This window comes from Anoplophora glabripennis, unplaced genomic scaffold (assembly GCF_000390285.2).
Source record: "Anoplophora glabripennis isolate ALB-LARVAE unplaced genomic scaffold, Agla_2.0 scaffold82, whole genome shotgun sequence".
Lineage (NCBI taxonomy): Eukaryota > Metazoa > Arthropoda > Insecta > Coleoptera > Cerambycidae > Anoplophora > Anoplophora glabripennis.
In genome coordinates, this window is record NW_019416227.1 from 564,848 (window position 1) to 586,123 (window position 21,276).

Here is a 21,276-nt window from a genome sequence, read left to right on the forward strand (position 1 = left end):
ATTCAAAAATGATTTTTAATTTGTAATATCTCAGTGGCGTACCATTTTTTTCTTTAAACAATTGAGATTATTACCCGTACGCGCGCCAATGATGAACATAAAATTCTTAATTGCGTGTCAAAAAATGCGCAATAACTACCTCTTAAAACCCACCAAATTTCATTTGCACATCTCGACCGGTTTCAGAGCAATAAATTAAATCGTCAGTTTTTAAGAAAAACTTTAACACCCCGTATCTCGGAAAACGAATCATTTGCAGACATACGTTTATAAGCAAACTGCCATTATTTTCTCATGTAGAATCACCCCCTGAAATTTGTCGCACTTATTTACTAACACCCTGTATAAATATTAGTTTTTGTAAGTAACAAATCAGTAACCCATCTTTACGAAAACAGTTTCCTAAATCGATTTATTTTCTCGGCCCATCCGTTGAAGGACGCCCTGTACACGACAGTCAGAATCGAGCCCACGGATGTGCGCTGAGCAGTCGCGAGTGGCGGCCACTCTTCGCGTACCCTAGACCGTCGATACACCCATCGCCATACCATCACCACCGGGTGCCTCCACATCACCTTCATCTAGTTTGGAGTCGGAGCGGTTGTCCAGCGACCTGAGCCAGTGCCCCGCGTAGTCTCACGTATAGTGCAACGAGAAAAAGTCCGCGAATTAGTCAAGGTATCGATTTGCGTAGCCCCGATTTTCATGCACATGATACGGTAGTTAGAGATTCAACGACAGGTGAGTTAGGAATTGTTATTTTGCAACTAGAATAACACAGTTATGTGCTGTTTAAAACTAGTTTGATTTAAAACTTGTTTTATTAAACACTTTTATAGTAGCAAGCACGGTTTTGTTTCACTCATAACCCAATCGCATTGGAAAGTGATTTTTTGAACGACGAAAATGGTGATTACATTTTTGATACAAATTTTGACATGATTGTGAGAATGATTCTCAAAAATATAAAAAAATACGTAGGTATGTGTCAAAAAAGCGTTCGTAGACAAGAAAATGAAAAATTTAGATAAAATTTTGAAATATTTAAAGCCAGTGTCAAACTATCAAGTTCCCGTCAAAGCTCGATTAATTTTGCTGACTATTTCGATTAAACTGAAATTAAAAATAAATTTTTCAAAATATTAGATGAACGCGTCATAAAATTTTCTAGCTTTTATAGGTAGAAACCGCTATTTTTTTTTACGGCAGTAGTTTTTCAAAAAAAAATAATAACACAGGGAAATTGAACTTGAACAAGGTTGATTTGCAATAACAATAACAAGTAAACTTAAAAAAATAACATGGTTTAACATTGTTATAGAAGGAATAAATAAAAAAATAATATTCGTATTTTAAACTTATGTAGATGCGTTATTATTTTTGTAGGTATATCAACTTTGTCCAGATTTAGTTTTTGCATATGTGCTAATATATTAATTAAAATATTTTTGAAAAATTGTAATTCCAGTAATTAAAATAATACCTAGATTTCTGGTATCGAAGAATTGTTTGACTTTATCTGATTAGGTTTAAAAAAATTATGATTTCGTATAAATGAGCCTAATACCTTTAAAATAAGCGTAAAAATTGCGAAACTAATGATAAAACATACAGGGTGTTTCACATAAGAACCGACACAGAACAGGGGCATGTAGAGCTGCACCCTTGAAAAGTTATAGACCCTAAAAGTGAGAGAAAAATCGTATAAAAGTTGTAGCATAAAATTCTACATAAAAATGATCCCTTGACTCTTTCTTGTACTATTAAAATTGACAGAGTTAGGGAAACTAGAAGTTAAGGAATGATTTCAGAAATTTAAAAAATCGTAACAAGCAGAAAAATGAATGAATTTTATATACAGGGTGGGCCATTAGTGTGAGAAAGTACAATAACTCCCTTGTTAAATACTCTGTAATAATACAGAAAAAAAGCTTATATAAAAGTTGTACAGAATCAAAAAACCTAAACCACAAAATTAATTTGAAAACATACAGGGCGATGAGTAAAAACGGGACACGTCAAATATTACATTTTTTAAATGGAACACTGTTATTTTTAATATGGATCTCTGAGAAAATTCTATATACGACTATAAAAACAGTTTAACACTTTAGTGCGGTGTTGCCAAGTTATGTAAAAAATTCCTCGAATTTTAGAAAAAACATACTTCGAAGAAGTTGTATTAACTTTCAACTACTAACACTTACAGCAAAAATATTTGACAGAGTTATAGGCAAATGTTAGACAAAGCTCCTATATTATGTAATACCTAGCGGTATTTTATATGTAACATTTTTTATAATACTAATAATATATATAATAGAAAGTTAACACTTGATTTTCTAAAATTTTTCAAATTGTATTTTATTGTTCTATTTTATTCACATTATTTATTATTTAATAAATAAACTGTATTGTTATATTCTATTAAGGTTTTTTTATAAACAGATATGTTGTATAATTCAAAATTAGTTTATAGAATACCAACTAATGAATATTAACTAATTAAATGAACTCAAAATGGAATGATAAATTATGAACTGAGAGGTTGACATAATGTGACAGTTTTTTCCAAAGCCATCTCGTGCGGCTGAAAATAATAAAAATTAAGTTTTTTCAGAAATGTTTCTATATCTTAAAAACCAACAATTTTAGGTGTATAACATGCTTAATAAAAGTTAAAATGGACCGATATATGAATAAAATAGAACAATAAAATATAGGGTGTCATTTCAAAAATTGTAGAAAATCAAGTTTGAACTTTCTAAAAATGATTGTATTATAAAAAATGCCCTGTATAAAATATCGATATTAGCTAATATAGGAGCCTTTGTCTAACATTTACCTATAACTCTGTTAAATATTTTTGCTCTAAGTGTTAGTAGTTGAAAGTTAATACAACTTCTTCGAAGTCATGTTTTTTTCAAAATTCGAAGAATTTTCTACAAAACTTGGCAACCCCGTACTAAAATGTTAAAATATTTGGCGTGTCCCGTTTTTACTAATCGCCCAGTATGTTTCAAATAAATTTTGCAATTTAGGTTTCTTGATTCTATGCAACTTTTATATAAACTTTTTTTTGTATTATCAGTAACAAGGGACTTGCTGTACTTTCTCACACTAATTGCCCACCCTGTATATATTTTTTCAATCTATTTTAAAAAATGTAAACTATCTTTCCAGAGAAATAGACATATTTTTTAATTTTAAGTAAAAAAGTTATAACAATTTCATAAAGCGGACGTGATTTTTTATCTTGGTTGTAAAACAAAATATCAAAAGCAGCTTTTCATTATTTTAAATAATCAATAGAATGGCATAGGAAAACATTTTTTTTATTGTTAAATTATATAAGTTATCAGTGAAAATCATATGCCATTTCTGTTGTTTAAGTTGTTTGTTTTTTTCTATTAAATTATTCTTATTCCAACTTTTTTCCTGATCGTCAAAGTTTTAGAATTAAATTCCCCATAAAACAAAGTATGTAATAATTTTTTAAGTACGAGAACGGGTTAAAAAATACTGTCACATTTTAATGGTGCATCATCCCTTATCAACCCTTTATTTTGTAAAAAAAAACGGGGCTTGAAGTTCAACCACCCGGAACCAAATATTATACAGTGACTTAAAAATTCGCTTAACGTATAATCACATCGTAATGTAAACCAGCAGTTTCAAACCGTTGTCGGCACTGATCTTTTTCAGACATTTTCCATGACCTTGGACGGACAAGCGCTGGTCAGGGCCGTAACAAGAATTATTTACTTGTACAGATATTAAAATAGATAATATTCGTGATAAACGTATAATTTAATTACTATTTCTCTATCTTTTTCTAATCATTAGATAGTTTATTCGTTATGACTTCCGCTCATCTGAACTTACTGGTTCGCATATGCTGAGGTATAATTATTCGAAACGTTTTATTCGCAACCTCTGATAAAACCAAATTCTAATCGATGTTCAAGGATGATTGTGAATATTAAAATGATTTAAAGGATAATCCCCTTAATTGTTAATAAAGTACAATAGAGAGGCTTACTATTATTACCTAACACTTGAATATAGGAGTTGCATCAATTAATTTACCATTACGGTAATGGCTGGTTTTCCCAAATGCATTTGATATAAACAACGACATTTAAATCATTATTACGGGTGCAATTTTGACGACGTTTTTTTCGTAAAGGCACAATAGTCCAACAGAGCAAGAAAAAATAGTCCTAGAAACATTTTATATTTCCATATTTCACGTATTTTTTATAAATTATAATGGAATATAATGTTAACAGGTTTTTACATTTAAAGAACGACTCATAAACAACTTTTAACCTCTAAACGAGAAATTTTCATTCTTGGAGAAATTATTCAACTTTCTCTTTCTACCACAATAAATATTAATGTATACCTTGAAGAGTAACAAAACATCATTTCATTACTGGGTGATTTAATAAAACAGCGGTGGAAGTGTATCCAAAATTAATAGAGGTCTACTTTGCCCACGGATGTGGGTAGAAGTTCTCCAAAATCGATCACATCAGAAGCTATCTAAACTTGTTTGGAACCGTTTCAAGGTAAATGTCAATCAACATGTAGAAAACAACATAAATTCAGGCGATATTTAAAATAAGGAGAAATGTCATAATAAAGTAATATTTTACTTAAATTATTGACTGGCGCGGCGGGAGATTATGGGGCGCCTCCCCCCCAGAAATTTTCATAGTAAAAAAAAAATAATTTAAAATTTAGTTTACGATGTTGTCTAAATAATTAAATATAAAATTAGCCTTATAGACCAGGGGGAATCTGTTTTGAGGTGGATGTGAGAGAGGGCAAGCAAATTTTTCTGGATTACCTTCAATACAACTCGCATAATAAAAATGTAGATCCCTAGATCTGGGCGAGATCCGGAACATTTTAAAAATTACAAAAATGTTTAAAGAATTTTAAAAAACTATTTTATCTGAGTTTTTTACTTATATCTTGGAACCTATGCATTTTGGAAAAAAATTGAAGAGGAAAAAAGTTTTAGAATTGAATTTTGCACAATATACTGTAAGTTAAAAATGTTTAAATTTATTACCGATGCTACAAACAAGCAATAATTGATGAAAAAAAGACAAAATAATCAAGTTTTTTGGATAATTTAAAAAATATATTTTAACTGCTCCAAGGGCATTCTAATTTCGGTAAAAAAAACTTTAGAGGATAATAAAACAACACACCAAATTTCATTAAAATCGGTTTTATAGTTTTGGCAAAATAATTTTTTGAAATTAAAAAAAAAAATCGAATATTCAAATTGTTGCACAGCCTCAAATAAAGCATCTAGTAACTTGAAAATTTTTTCACATAGAAAAGACCGCTCGACCTTTCAAAGGGTTTTTGAAAAATTGAAATCGCTTGATTAGGACGGTCACAATAAATATTTAAACACCTTTTTTTTATATATAAAGAATTAAATTATATTTATCAATTTGCAATTTAGTTTTTTTTTAAATTATAATTTTAAAGTACTATTTTTTCTTAATTTTGTTTGTATTATATGTATTTAACAAAAAAACTAATTTCTAAATAAACATTTTTTTTTAATTTATTTAAACAAAATTTTTTTAAATAATTGTGATAATTATAACTAAATATGTATATTCGTATTCAGTGTTGAAATATATACGTAAACAAATTTTTTTATTGAAAAAATGCAATAGCATAGGGTAAAAATACAGTATATTTAATAAATAAATAATAAAGTTTGTTTATAACAAAATATGTGCAAAATAGACGGTTGGCAGTACGATATTCGAATTCCTTGGCTCACGAGACATCGGATTAAAAAAAAAAGATCGAAATTGGTTCATTAGAAGCCGAAATAATGCAATTTTTTCGTACCTTCGCATTTTGAACCTACGAATTCAGTCTTGGAGCGAAAGCCCCCTCCCCCACTTTTCGTATTTTGAATCATTTTTCGTGAGCTCGTGCGAGCGACGGCTTTTCCGCTGATTTATCTATGTTGCCGATAACTTATGGATATGAAAATTTTTTCCAGCTTAGAACTTGGAAAAACGAAGCCACTGAATCAAAGATTATTGCTAAATTGTTTACAAATTGACGATAAATGCCGATAAACTTTGACCGCTTATATCTCGAGAACCAATAAACGGAATTTAACTTTTTTTATTTAAAGAAATGTCTCTCCAAGTACTTTAAAATTATAATTTTTGAAAAAAACTAAATTGCAAATTGATAAATGTAATCTAATTGTTTAAAAATAAAAAAAGAGAGTGTTAACTTTAAAAATCCCTAACCTAATCAACCGATTTCAATTTTTCAAAAACCATTTCAAAGGTCGAGCGGTCTTTTCTATGTGAAAAAATTTTCAAGTTTCTAGATGGTTTATTTAAGGTTGTGCAAGAATTTTGAAAATTCGAAAATTTTTTTTCAAAATTTTTTTCAAAAAATTATTTTGCGAAAACTAACTATCGAACCGCTTTTAATGAAATTTGGTATGTTGCTTTATTATACTCTAAAGTTTTTTTTTACCAAAATTAGAATGCCCTCGGAGCAACTAAAATATTTTAAAAAAATTATCCAAAAAACTTGATTAATTTGCCTTTTTTTAAATCAATTATTGCTATTTTACAACATCAGTAATAAATTTAAACATTTTTAACTCATAGTATATTGAGCAAAATTCAATTCTTACTTTTTTCCTCTTCAATATTCTTCCAAAATGCATAGGTTCCAAGATATAAGTAAAAACTCAGATAAAATAGGTATTTTTTTAAATTTTTTAAACATTTTTGCAATTTTGAAAATGTTCCGGACCTCGCCCAGATCTAGGGATCTACACTTTTATTAAATGAGTTATACTGAAGGTTACCGTCACAGAGCAGCGAAAAACGGAGTGGGACTAGCGCATATTTAATATTGGGCTCTGTTTAGTCCCCCCGTAACCCAATAATAGCTGTTTACCACTTTTTTTTCTATTTAAACGTAATTTGTTCATGTGTCATGTAAAATTTTGTTACCTACATATTGTTTCTTTTGTTTAAAATTTGTATGCCTTTGTATAACGACATTTTTGAGAAAAAATTGTAAAACTTTCAGCATTTGACTTCACGGTGCTAAATCATATGAAATAGAAGGCGCTGGAAAAACAATTTTGTATACGGCTATCTGTCACATATCGGTTTGTTTGTAATTGTTGTCACCTTTGAAGTTTAACTTGTAACAAAATGAATGATTTTAATGAAGAAGTTGATATGTTGCACGTTTATTTTGATTTACATTAAAAAAAAATAGTGTTGCAGCTTTACAATTATATCGACAACGTTTATCCTAATAGAATTTCCCCTAACAGAAGAAAGTTTAGTAAACTTGAAGCGAATCTAAGACAGTATGGAACGTTAAAGAAGAAAAAAGTTTCTTTAGAATTAGATTTACTATTAAACAATGTGCATAAGAGAAAGAAATGTTCAAAATCGATTTCATATTCATGTGTGGGGTTCAAAAGTATTAGGGTTAGGGCCATACCTATTTCTTTAACTGGTGAACGGTATAACAATTTTTGGAGTATTTAAATAGCAGAACAGTAGAAGAACAACTCAGGAGCAGTTCCAAGCGTATTGGAGAGCAGCTAATCGCAATGGATATGCGCCTGATTGAATTAAATCCACCACTATGAAATCAGGAAGTGTTAAAGTGGACACTGCCGCCTCACGTGACCTTATTTTCGAACCCAGTGTCATCGAACGACAAACATCTTCCACGAGACGATTCCTCGGGAAAGTTTTATGATGTTTCTGCTTAAACGGAATCGGATATTTAAATATCGATGATGAACGAGAAAAAAATTGAACGACTTGTATTAGAAACTATTACATTCAATGTAAATGTTACTGTTTGATTTAAAACCGTCATTCGTCACTAAAAAAATACGTTTGTAATAGGTTTGAACACTGATAATAATATAGGAAATACGTATGGAGAGTTGTAGGTACGTCATATTCCAGATTTGAGCCTGAAGGATTTCGTATCATTTCATTAAGTATTTTTAATTACATCAGCCAATTCAATCTAAAAATCGGTAGTAATTCATCAGAACCATCTGACCGCATTTAAATTCGAAAGGAAACGAACAATTCTTTCGCGATATTTCATTGTTATCCGTGCATTACACAACGACAATTATTACAAATTTCTGACGTACAAATCTAGTATTCAACAACAACGCCCGCTTTATTTATTAGCTGATATCACCTGACGCCATTTTTTAGCAATTCGCCGGTTGCGACATATTCCACGGAATTAAATTCGTTTTCGGTTGACACAGTTGACGAACCAGTCGACACACTTTCGACCGTCCAAAAAATGCCACCGGAAACGTACGTAAAACTCTCAAAACCCGTTGTGCGTGGGTACAATGCCAGGCTAACGCCATTTTTAAAAGTAAACTAGGTCGGAAAGGTCCACGAAATCCTAACGCGAGTGCATTAACGGTGAATCCAAAAATATAATAGAGCTCGAAACAGAAGACGACCTCGGTGCTAGAGGAAACAATTGCTGCCGGCTTTGGATGTTGTAAAAAATTTCCTGGTCGTCGAAATTTGTAACCTATTCGTCTATTGGGTTGCACGAACTTTTACCCGGTGACAGCACGGAATTTAAATTACGCCACGAATAGTTACATGGCAAATAATTATTTATGATATGCACCATGGAATGTTAATAATGAATTTTTGTTGTTTGCCTCGCAGCGCAGGAAGCTGAGATTCAGTTCTACTGCACGATATAATGTAATGGCATGGCAGTGACCATGAACAAACGACGTGATTCGTATGTACTTATAATTGACATAATGTGATAAACAAAGGATATACAGGGTGTCCGGTAAGTACCTCCTAATCTCTCGGGAGTGTATAGGGGAGGTCAAAATAAAACTAGTCCTTCCTATAATTTTTTTTCCTAATGTGCCCCCTAACGGAGTTATGGGGGGTCAAAGGGGTACCTAGAAATTAACGTTTAGGGTTATAACTTTGAAACCACCCTGTATATTTTAATAAAATTTTCGTACGTTGTATTACACATGGAGCTCTACGATTTGATGCTAAAATCAACTTTTTGCTATTATCAGGTGTCCAGAAACGGACTGGCCCTATCACAATTTTTCTCAAAATTTTGACAGAAGTAATTTTATCAAACTGAAAATATTATTATTAGATACTCTGAAGGTTTTTCTTTAAAAATGGTACTCTTTATTTATTTCGAAAAAATGAACGGTTTGCGAGATAAATCGGTTTTGAAAAAAATTGGTAACAAATACAACAACAATTAAAATTTATTTTTTTACAATAAAATCATTCCCGCTAGTGCCAGCCTACAGATTCACCATAAACATTTACTGGTGGTGAATTAAGGGAATGAATAATGCCGTTTCTTGTAAAATCAACATCTATGACCAAAATACATCTACAAATTATTATTGCTCTTGTCTCCATGGAGTTCTTTTCTATTGTTTTCGTTGTTAGACCCTGTTGATTTTAAAGTACTTGTCAAAGGCGCGTGACAGAATAAAAATTCAATTTTATTGTGGTATTCGTTTTAAGCCGTTAGAAATAACATTTAAAAATGGAAGAATATTCCTGTGCAGAATATGCTGATATGCACCTAATTTATGGGGAAGCATTATGCAACTCCGTGGAGGCAAGAAGACTTTATGAGGAAAGGTTTCCGGGTCGACATTTGCCGAGTCCAAAAACTTTTGAAAGAGTTGATCGTAGTTTAAGAGAAACAGGTAAAAAAAAATAGTGAAAAACGTTAGTGAAACTAATTTCTTCCGAATCCTTTATTTAGGAAGCTTTTTGCCACGCCGTGGTGGAGCAGGAGCCCCGAGGAGAGTACGAGACCCTCATGTAGAGGAACAAATATTGGAAGACGTTGCTAATAATCCTTCAAATAGCATAAGGAAGCTTGCGGCGCAAAACAATGTTACAAAATGGGCTGTACATGAAACTCTGAAAGAACAATTGCTTTACCCGTACCACATCCAAAAAGTACATGCTATGTCTCCAGATGATTATCCAAAAAGACTTCAATACGCCAATTGGTTTTTACAGCATCATATTCGGAATCATAATTTTGGTACATCTATTTTGTTCACCGATGAAGCAGGTTTTACAAGAGACGGCATAATTAATTCGCATAATCTACATGTCTGGGATGAAGAAAACCCTCACGCTTTAGTTCAAACTCGCTACCAACAAAGGTTTATGGTGAATGTGTGGGCTGGCATTATCGGGAATCATTTGATTGGTCCATTTATTCTGGAGCAAAGACTTAATGGTGCTCTTTATTTGCAATTTTTAGAGGAAAATCTAAATATTTTGTTAGAAGAAGTGCCCCTTCAAATAAGAACTGAAATGTGGTACATGCATGACGGTGCACCACCCCACTTTGATCGTTTAGTACGTCAACATCTGACGAATGTTTTTGGTGATCGATGGATAGGTCGAGGCGGACCTGTATTATGGCCACCTAGGTCGCCCGACCTAAACCCATTAGACTTTTTTCTGTGGGGTCATTTAAAAAATAACGTTTATTCAACACCCGTAAATAGTAGAGAGGAACTTCTGCTGAGGCTAACACAGAACTGTGACCATCTCCGCAATAATCACGGAATATTATTTCAAGTGCACCGGGAAAACATTCGTAGGATTAGAAAGTGCATTGAAGTACGGGGTGCTCATTTTGAACATCTACCGAAGTAACATTTAGGTACCTTTGTTCATTGTTGAATGTTCTTTGTTGCATGTCTTGTAAGTAAGTTATTTTTCAAATGTTATTTTTAATTGGTCACTACTTGCTCATAAAGTATAGCCAACCCGTTCAAAGATTTCTGGACTTGATAAAGTTAAAGAAATTAAATGCATGAAATAATATGTAAAAAAAATAAATTTTAATTGTTGTTGTATTTGTTACCAATTTTTTTCAAAACCGATTTATCTCGCAAACCGTTCATTTTTTCGAAATAAATAAAGAGTACCATTTTTAAAGAAAAACCTTCAGAGTATCTAATAATAATATTTTCAGTTTGATAAAATTACTTCTGTCAAAATTTTGAGAAAAATTGTGATAGGGCCAGTCCGTTTCTGGACACCTGATAATAGCAAAAAGTTGATTTTAGCATCAAATCGTAGAGCTCCATGTGTAATACAACGTACGAAAATTTTATTAAAATATACAGGGTGGTTTCAAAGTTATAACCCTAAACGTTAATTTCTAGGTACCCCTTTGACCCCCCATAACTCCGTTAGGGGGCACATTAGGAAAAAAAATTATAGGAAGGACTAGTTTTATTTTGACCTCCCCTATACACTCCCGAGAGATTAGGAGGTACTTACCGGACACCCTGTATATTTCACCGGGAAAATTCAACCCACTTCTACGTTTTTTTTTTTATACGGACTACCAGTTCACACCGTTCGAGGCCACTATCTAAACGCTCCAAATAGCCGCGAGACTTTTTTTCTATTCATTTTTCCGCACCAGTCAGGCGCGTCAACCAATTGCAAATGAAATCTAATGACCTATCAGCTCTAATTTCGATTTGTAACCAATTAAAATCCACGCTTTCTTTCACCTTTAATCGCCAAGTCAAATTCGTTGCGCTTATGGTTATAAGAACAGGACAATTATTGGACGAGTTCAGTTGGAAACGAAGTGAAACCGAAAACCCAAGAGGCTTTAAAAAAAATTGCGTATACCTTAGCTTCTGTAGGGCATATTCATTGCGTTCATGATTAACATAGGCCTTGACCGAGAGTTCAAGCCGGCAGTTGAAGGAGGGGAGCCACACTGCTGACCCAGATTAACCTGCTCTCGACTACTTTGTCCTTGTCGATTTGATTGGGATCGACGCAGCGGCGGGTATTTGGGGGGAATCGGCCAGAAAGCGCATTTAAGTTCAATGGATACATTACATTTATGTATTTTCTATACTGAACTACCTTTTTGTTTAACTATTTCCCCACAAAACTGGTTTTTCGTTGAGAATCTGGAAGAATCATTGGCAAACATGATTTTCTTTTACTTTTCCAATACAAATAGATCGAATTCGATAAAGTAACTCAGTAAATATTAAAAAATATATATAAATAAATAGGCTATTGATTATATCCAAAAAAAAAAACAGGGTTAAAAGGAACTATGAGCTGTCAAGCTATTTTATTGCAAAGGGTCATTTTAGAATTTTTTTAATTGTAGCTCGAAAACGAAGCAAAATTTCGCTTTAGTTCATAGGAGAAATTATTTAGAGAATTGAATTTCCCATAGAAATGGCTCATTTAAAAAATTTGAAGCAAAAAATCGTTAATAAACAATTTAAAAAAAGTAAAAAGATTTTATTTATTTTACAAAGGAAATTGCTGTAAAATAAAACTAGATGAGATTCCCTTCAAAATAATACGTTTTCAAAAGTTTTTGGTCAAATTTAAATATTTTTTAGATTTTCATCGTTTTTCACATAAATTAGACATTAACAGTAAAAAAAAAAACAAAAAATCTTATTTTCTACATTTTTTACAATTGTTTATTAACGATTTTTTGCATAAAATGTTTCTTTTAAATTTTTTAAATAAATCATTTCGATGGGAAATTCAATTCTCTACAAAATTTTTTCTTTGGACTATATCGAAATTTTGCTTCGTTTTCAAGCTACAATTAAATAATTGAAAGGGGTTTTCACCCCTATCTTCAATTTCAACCCTTTAATTTAATAGCACCCGCGGTTTTTTAATTTTTAATGACCCTTCGAACAAGTCGTGATGAAAATCCTTGAACGAATCCTTCCTCTTTTGCAAAAAATGAGAATTAAAACGTATAAGGGTAAAAGCGACGAAAATCGAAAAATTGGCTAAGTTTGAGCGGGCATATATCAGTCAATTCTCATCCAAAAATACCATACAACCTCTTGTTTTGAAGGAAATTTTATCTATTTTTTTTTTATGAAGCAATGCCTATATCCATCTTTTCTCAAAAAAAAAACTAGAGGCAAAAAAGTAAAAAAAATAAAAAAATCGATTTTTTAGCTTTTTTTCAAATTGTTTATTAACGATTTTTTGCATAATTCTTTTAAATAAGCCATTTCAATGGGAAATTCAATTCTCTAAATAATTTTTCCTATGAATTATAGCGAAATTTTGCTTAGTTTTCGAGCTACAATTAAAAAACTCTAAGCGGTGCATTTCCACCCCTATCTCCAATTTCCACCCTCTAATTTAATAGCACTCAGCTTTTTTTTCATCTAAAATGACCATTTGAACGATTCATGTAATAAAATATCTCGAACGTTATAGTTCCTTTTGTCGAATATATCAAATAGATGCTATGGGATTTTCTAATGCTTAGAAATATAATAATTCGAAAAAAAACGGAAAAAATTAGAAAACACTCGCTCTTTTCTGAAGCAAAAAATTGGAAAAATTGAAAATATTTAGGAAACACTTAAATAATTATTCAATTAAATATTTTTTATGTATTTTTTTAACATACAGAAAACTGAAAAAATAAAAATTATTATTTGTTAACGTTGAATTTGTTTCTATACAGTGTTTTTTTAATTTTTTGCGACAATTCACCTCGAAAATGTACAATATACCACAATCTTTATTTTTCATCAGTGATTGGAAGAGAATTTTCTTATAGGTTAGCCTCATGGTTCACCCGACTTAAATTCATTGGATTATTTTGTCTGAAGAGCTCTGAAGGATAAAATTTATATTACTTCCAAGATGAAATAAGACGAATCTAGAAAATTTACCAATTACCGTTTGTATAATAAAAAAAGTCTTGTTTTGTGTTCACCAACTGTTTTTCTCAATTTTTAATGAAAAATTTTGCATAGGAAAATGGTATGAGATTTTAGTTAATCTTCCTATTAACAGATGGCACAATTTTTATATATTTTTGATTTTCAGTTAAGTGATTTCACACAAAAATAAAACAATACAGGCCAAGTTTTTTTGTCACATTATTCAAATCCGTTCACAAATTCTTGAGATATAACAAGATCTCAAAAACAAAGCCCCATGTGAGCGAATAGAGTAGAGTATATTTGTCTTTGCTGTAATTTGTGATCTATTACAAATCAAACCGCACATATTTCTTCCAGATCACGACACAATGAAGTCCGTCATATGGACCTTCACCCTATACTGCCTCTGCCTGTCTTCAGCTCAAGGTATACTGCCAAATCCAACGAACCTAAACGGAGCCCAGATTCCTTCCCAGATAAGCTTCCAAGATGGCTCCTTTTCGGGAGATTCCATCAATGTTAAAGCTTCCATGCAAACCGGACAATCTGGATTAGCTGTGGAACCGTTGTCCTCACAGGCAGATGCCCAACAACGAAACTATCAGACGGGGGGAAACATAAATCTGGACGGGCAGTTTGTGGAACCCTATAATATCGAGTACAAGTACCATGACTTCGACATGATGACGAAATTCTTGAGGCAGACCACGGCGAGGTACCCCTCATTGACGGCACTCTACTCTATTGGAAAATCGGTACAAGGTACATTACGAGATTATAAAAACGGGACATTTAAAAACTAAATGATTTTTTCAACAGGAAGGGACTTGTGGGTAATGGTCATCTCGGCTTCGCCCTACGAACACATGATTGGAAAGCCCGACGTAAAATATGTAGCCAACATGCACGGAAATGAGGCTGTCAGCAGAGAACTGATGCTCCATCTGATTCATGTAAGTAATTGAGACAATTAACGTTCAACAAGATGGAGCCATTTGCGCTCCTGCGTACAATTAACGTTCGACAACCATTTTTTTTTGTATATGAAGAGTGTAGACCTTCGAAGCGTTAATCGAAATTCCGTTTACAGTACCTTGTCACAAGCTACACCACAGATCCTTACATTAGATGGCTGCTGGACAACACTAGGATTCATATAATGCCCTCGATGAACCCGGACGGCTTCGAAGTCTCCAAGGAGGGCACTTGTGACGGGGGACAGGGAAGGTACGATTTCATCGACGGAACTATTACGAATATTAAAAATTCTCTCTCAGGTACAACGCGAGAGGTTTCGACTTGAACAGAAACTTCCCAGATTACTTCAAGCAAAACAACAAGAGAACGCAACCGGAAACCGAGGCGGTGAAAGAGTGGGTCTCGAAAATCCAGTTCGTGCTGTCGGGGAGCTTGCACGGCGGGGCTCTGGTGGCTAGTTATCCTTTCGACAATACACCGAACTCACGTAAGTTTAGTATTCATAACGATTTAATAATTTTCAAAGGATTATATTATTTTTAATAATCGGTTAAGGACGTATCTTAAAAAAAATTATTATTATAAAGTTTCCTGTGCTGCAAAAAGGAATTTGTAGGTCCTCGGCTCTGTGTTCTTGTAAGTTGAATATATTTCCAATCATCATCATTCATCCAAATCATTTTTAAGCAATCAAATTAATTTGTAATATATTTGTATGCTTAAATCTTCATAAATTGAACGTTTTTCTAATATTTAAATTTACTCAAATCAGTTAAACCTAAGAACGAAAATACAAGATTATGACACTTCCATTAAATCCTCATCAGTCTTACTTATTTACAAGGTTGACAAATATCATGATATTTATATAAATATCAAATATTGGATATATATCTTGATATATATCCGATATATATCAAGTCTTGATATTTATTTTTTTTAATTAATTAGTTTATGTATAATATTATAGTAGCGAAATAAAATTAAGAAACTATTTAGGTAAATATTTTTATTCCAAATATCAAAAACAGGAACGAAAAAATTAATATAAATTCTGAAACTAATAAAAAATATTAGCGTGAATATTAGGTACTAGGAAAACTAACCAAATTACACCAAAGTCAACATAAATTTCATAAATATTAAAAGAAATACAAACACACAGCACCTGCTCGGATTGACTCACCTGGAGAAATAATGAAATAAAAATATTCATTCAATTTTACTTTGTTGAAAAATTTGGGGAATCACATAAATAAACATGTTCGTCAACTATTAGCATATGGTTTTGCTGCCATCTATTTTAGCAACTTTAAACCAGTAGGAATCATTATTTAATTTTTTATAAATATCATGATATATATCAAGGAATAAATATCGTGATAGATGTCAATGATATATATCGGATATATATCATGCCAACCTTGCTTATTTATCTAATTTATTTGATTAATATTTTACAATTTATAAAACAACTTTTAAACCCATTATAATCTTTATTTATCACTTTGTAACTGCATTAATGTTCAAGATTACTTAATAGCTTTGAAATTTATCTCCTTATAAAATCATTAATAATTCAAATAAACCAAACTAACTGGAAATCCACGTTATTTTACCGCAAAATTTCAATCATCAAGCAAAACACATATGGGATCGATTGTGTATATGTATACCGGGTGCCTAAGGATATGTGGGCAATATCTCGGATTTATACAGGGGACGTTATAATAACATGACAAGTTCCTATAAAAATTTTCCCTAGAGGCCCCTGAAAATCGATTTCTTTAAATAACTTTATTTTTGAATAGCTTGAACCTTAAACTACAAATATGCACTCTAGGTTGATATCAATAAAATGAACTGTTTTCGAGAAAAAACTATTTTCGTTTAATATGATTTTTATTCCATAATTTTTTATGTCGATTCAACATGAGCTCCTTCTAATGTTATACATTTTCTAGCTCTGCGAAATAAATATTGTAGAATCGCCTGTTGTCCATTTTTTTTTAAATAATTAAATTACATAGTATTATTAAATGTTATTAAAAAAAATAAATTTTCAGGGGCATTTTTTATAGTATCTTGTAATGTTATTTTAACATCTCCTGTATAAATCCGAGGGATTACACACATATTCTAGGACACCCTGTATAATAAAAATAAATATAGACGTAAAAAAAATTATGTAAAAATTTTTACAACATATTTAAGTCTCAAAAGTAACGACCTGTATCTACAAATTTTTTTCTAAAATTTACTCGTTCGTCCAGTATTATTTATTCGTTAAACTAATGCCAACCCGCCGCCTATTGATTAAAGAAATATCTAAGTAACGTACACGAATATTTATTGCAATCTTAAAGTTTTTTTTACTAGACTCTGTCAAGTGTAAGAAGCACGATGAGGTATTAGCAGTTGTGATTGTGCATCATGTCGAGCTTTTATACCCGTACAAAACGTTCGGTTTTTACAGCCTTAAAATTATCAACACTGACAGCATTTTTGTAACAAGCTATTGCGAAGACTTTCAGTCAATTTTGGACCTTATACCAGATCGGTTAGATGGTCGAAGGTAATTGTACTTTTTAAGTAACGTGCTTCAGTTTTTTATATCGTGTTCTTAATTTTATTTTCAAGATATTAAGAAATTTCTAGTATTTTTGTTGTTTTAACATCACCACTGACAAAGATCAACACGTAAAAATAACCACGATAGAAAGATCTTACTGTTTCTACATTTCAACAATCATTGAGCTTATCACAAACCATTTAAACTACATGCCACAAAACGCAGCATTTTATAATTCATCTCAATTCGCTTTTAACTCCTGCTCTTTCAACTTTTATTAAATTAACAAAGCACAAATACGAAATTTTTGTTACTTTATATTCAATTTGCAAAATTTAATAGACTTGAAAAGCAGAGCTTCCCTCATCGCCCTATTACGACCGTTACACGACCATTTTAGTGTTCCAGACGTACTCAGCACCCTCGTTGACCCCCGACGATGACGTCTTCAAACACCTAGCCCTAACGTACTCCACGAACCATGCCAAGATGGCTCGAGGCGTTTCCTGCAAGTCTTCACAAACCACCTTTAGAAGAGTAAGAGGAAATAACATCGGGCCGACATAGTTTTATCGCTTTTTATTCTAGGGTATCACAAACGGAGCCGAGTGGTACCCCCTCACCGGGGGCATGCAGGATTTCAACTACGTCTGGTACGGTTGCATGGAGGTAACGCTAGAAGTGTCCTGTTGTAAGTACCCGCCGGCGCATGAGCTTCCTAAGTATTGGGAAGATAACAGGGTGGTAAGTGATCGGTTGCGGTGGTGCGGTTATTCCGAAAGTGTATAATTTTTTTCGTTTAAGGCTCTGATTAAATATTTGGCCGAGGCTCATAGAGGCGTTCAAGGGTTCATCGTGGACGAGAACGGAAACCCGATCGAGAAGGCTTCTTTGAAAATAAAATCGCGGGATGTAGGGTTCCAGTCCACCAAGTACGGGGAATTTTGGAGGATACTTTTGCCCGGAGTATATAAATTAGAGGTAAGTACAAATTTTTTTTTATATATGTTATAGGAGCCAGTATACAGGATGTAACTTGAATCGGGGCCGTATTTCTATGCCTCTGACCTCTAGAAACTTTGTTTTCACAAACTCTGTGGTGATTACTGAATTGTTTTTAACCTATTTTTTTAATAATTCTCATATTGTCGCTGGACAAGTTGAAATATGTTTACAGGGTTCATAGTTCAAAAGTAATAAAGAATTCCCTGACTTTTCCAGGTTTTCCCTGACTTATAAAAAAGAAATCCAGGTCACTTGTAGTTCATTTTTACATACTAATTGGTGTTTATGCATTAAATTTTTTTTCGACTGGACTCCAAAATCTTTTTTATACCCTAACAACCTCTTATAAAGGTTTCAAAACCACAAATAGTTTTCTCTTTCAAGAACCCAGGGTCGGCTTTCACAAAATTTCCAGTTGCAAACATCAAATTCCCTGACTTTCATGAATATTTTTAAAAATTCCCTGACTATTCCCTGTTTTTTATGAAGAATAACAAATTCCCTGACTTTTCCCGGTATTCCCGGTTTTCCCGGCCACTACGAACCCTGGTTTATATTCGTTCTTTAAACTGCATTTAAATTCTTGTCTACACCGTTACTGGGCAGCTCTCGAAATTTACATATTTCAACACAAATGTTTAAACTCCAACAAATCCATACATTATATAATGACGATCTGTGATAAAATCTGCATGTAAATCAATTATATATAACTCATACGATTTCTCTTTCTAGGTTTACGCTGATGGGTATGTGCCGAGAGAAATCGAGTTGATGGTGGTAGAGCAACATCCTACTTTACTAAACGTCACATTACACACTGCCAAGGTAACAAACATATCCTATTTAAAAAAAAAACATAACACTGATTTGGGGCAGATTAACCATATTATAACCTCATATTTAACGTATATTTAAGGTTAAAGGGTGACTGAATTAATAATTTTCTTCGATATTTTATGTTCAATTAAAACAATTTGTACAAAACGATCCTGTCGACAATCGTCGCGTAATCGTAGATGTATTTTGTGGTGGAGGAAAATTGTACATATCTTGTAAATATTTTAGCCATGGCAATTTTTCGAACGTCCAGTGACATCGCCACCGAAAACGATTCTGTCGATCAGTAACGCAAATATCCCAACGGTCGACGAAGAGAGCGTTTCTTTTCCAGGTGACAAGTAGAGATTAGAGTGGATGTGTTAGGCTACGCGTAGAGTAAGTAGGTGAAGTTTGACGACCTGTCGGATAATTGTTTCTTTCGCTTTTTATCTTCTAGTCTATTCTGTTGTCGAATATGTATATGTACGGTGGCCATTTTACAAAATTGGTTAAATAACAAAAAAGTTGCAAGGGTTAATTTAATTCAAGTTTATTAAAAAAATTAAGTCAAATTGGAAAAACCTGAAAACTTAACTCTCCTTATTCCTCCATATCTTTTTTCTTTATTATATATAAAAAGTATATATAAAACTAATTTTCCTACTAGATCGTGCTTTCATAGTCAACATTTTCTTTTATTATGGGCCCTATATACAAGATTTTCGCACCAGTGAATGGAGTTCAAAATTACGCAGTTAACGATGTGTCATATTTAGGTTAACCTATTTTATTAAGGGTCAAAAAACATCAATTTCATAATTAATTTAGTTTAATCATAGTTGCCATGAAACACAAATGAAAATTTTAAGTGTTCTGACTTATGCAACGATTTCTTTAATAGTCAATTGTATCACAGTTTCCATGAAAAACAATTGAAAATTTTGAGTATACTGACTTATGTTCCTTTTACAATCTTAAATGTCATAAAAACATGCCACTATATTTGTATTTTAACCAGCTCCGATTGTGAATCCTCTTTAATTTGGCACGTCTGGTGTACACTTTAAATCTATTTTTTAATTTTTTGCATTTTGTGATGTTTTGCAAAAACTATGGCATGTTGCTTTGCATTCGGATTTTTGATGTTACGCTACTTAACAATTGGATACTACAATGCTTTAGGCATTCTAACCCTCATGCTAAACAATATGGCGGTTGTTGACACCTGTCAATATTTTGTAAATTTGTGGAGATAACCGTATTTTCTGCCTCTAGCGTTACCTTTTTTGAACTACAAAATATTCAGGATACCGAATTTACAATATTCACATAACCTTACTTAAAAACAAAAGAAACTTGTGTCTCAACCATAGACTATGGAATATAGGCTCTTATTCTTTGTATTGTGGTCTATGGGTGCCAACGACGGCCATATTGCCAACGTTTCGTTGCTATGCCTAATATTATTCAACTGTTTTGGCTGACGATCTTAGCTAACAATCTGAAAACTCGACGTCACTTGACCCCGTTACGTTTTTTATTGACTGCAACTTTTCAGAGAAAGGACGGGCACTTCTACCGACCCCAACACCAAGTATTCCACCGTCCGATCCCCCAGCAACAGGCCCAAGGAAATGGGATATTCTCTTCGATCACCAACGGTTTATCAAACATAGTTAGTTTCTTTGGATGAACGTAAACTCAGGCAATAGCACGAGAGGAGATCGTAAAACGGTTCATATCCGAAAACTTGCCTCTAGAAATTGTTCATATCAATGTAGATAACGAGTTATTTATTTGTAGTTTGTAAGGGTGTTGTTGTACGACGGTTTCGTTGACTTTTCGAGCGTTAACGCCGAACGGAGAATTTTGCAAGGTGTATGATTCGTTTTACCGTTTCTGGAAGCATCTTGGAGAATTTCCGATTGGTAGTTTAATCGTAAATGGAGTGTTCATTTTCAAACGCACTAGGACTCTTAGGAATTCATATAAAGCAATAGCTGCACAGACTGTTATTATTATTAGAAGATTTTTAATAAATTATTTGTAAATATATCCGCTTGCCGTTGTTTTTTTATTTTAGGGTTGG

The 21,276-nt window shown here is 32.5% G+C and overlaps 1 protein-coding gene across 5 annotated transcripts; it reads left to right on the forward strand.

Moving 5' to 3' along the window:
- The first annotated feature begins 506 nt into the window (after positions 1 to 506).
- Positions 507 to 21,242, forward strand: LOC108903476 (carboxypeptidase D). 5 transcript variants are annotated; one of them, XM_018705680.1, is made up of 11 exons: positions 507 to 741; positions 14,168 to 14,572; positions 14,630 to 14,763; positions 14,901 to 15,037; positions 15,088 to 15,275; positions 17,761 to 17,897; positions 17,949 to 18,104; positions 18,165 to 18,341; positions 19,101 to 19,193; positions 19,434 to 19,583; positions 20,752 to 20,836. In XM_018705680.1, exons 2-10 carry the CDS (start codon positions 14,179 to 14,181, stop codon positions 19,548 to 19,550), a joined length of 1,533 nt encoding a protein of 510 aa, XP_018561196.1. In that variant the 5' UTR covers positions 507 to 741; positions 14,168 to 14,178; the 3' UTR covers positions 19,551 to 19,583; positions 20,752 to 20,836. The 5 variants fall into 5 exon arrangements, with proteins under 5 accessions (XP_018561196.1, XP_018561194.1, XP_018561195.1 ...); XM_018705678.1 differs by having other exon boundaries at positions 20,746 to 20,835; XM_018705679.1 differs by having other exon boundaries at positions 19,434 to 19,587; positions 20,746 to 20,834.
- Positions 21,243 to 21,276: the final 34 nt, after the last annotated feature.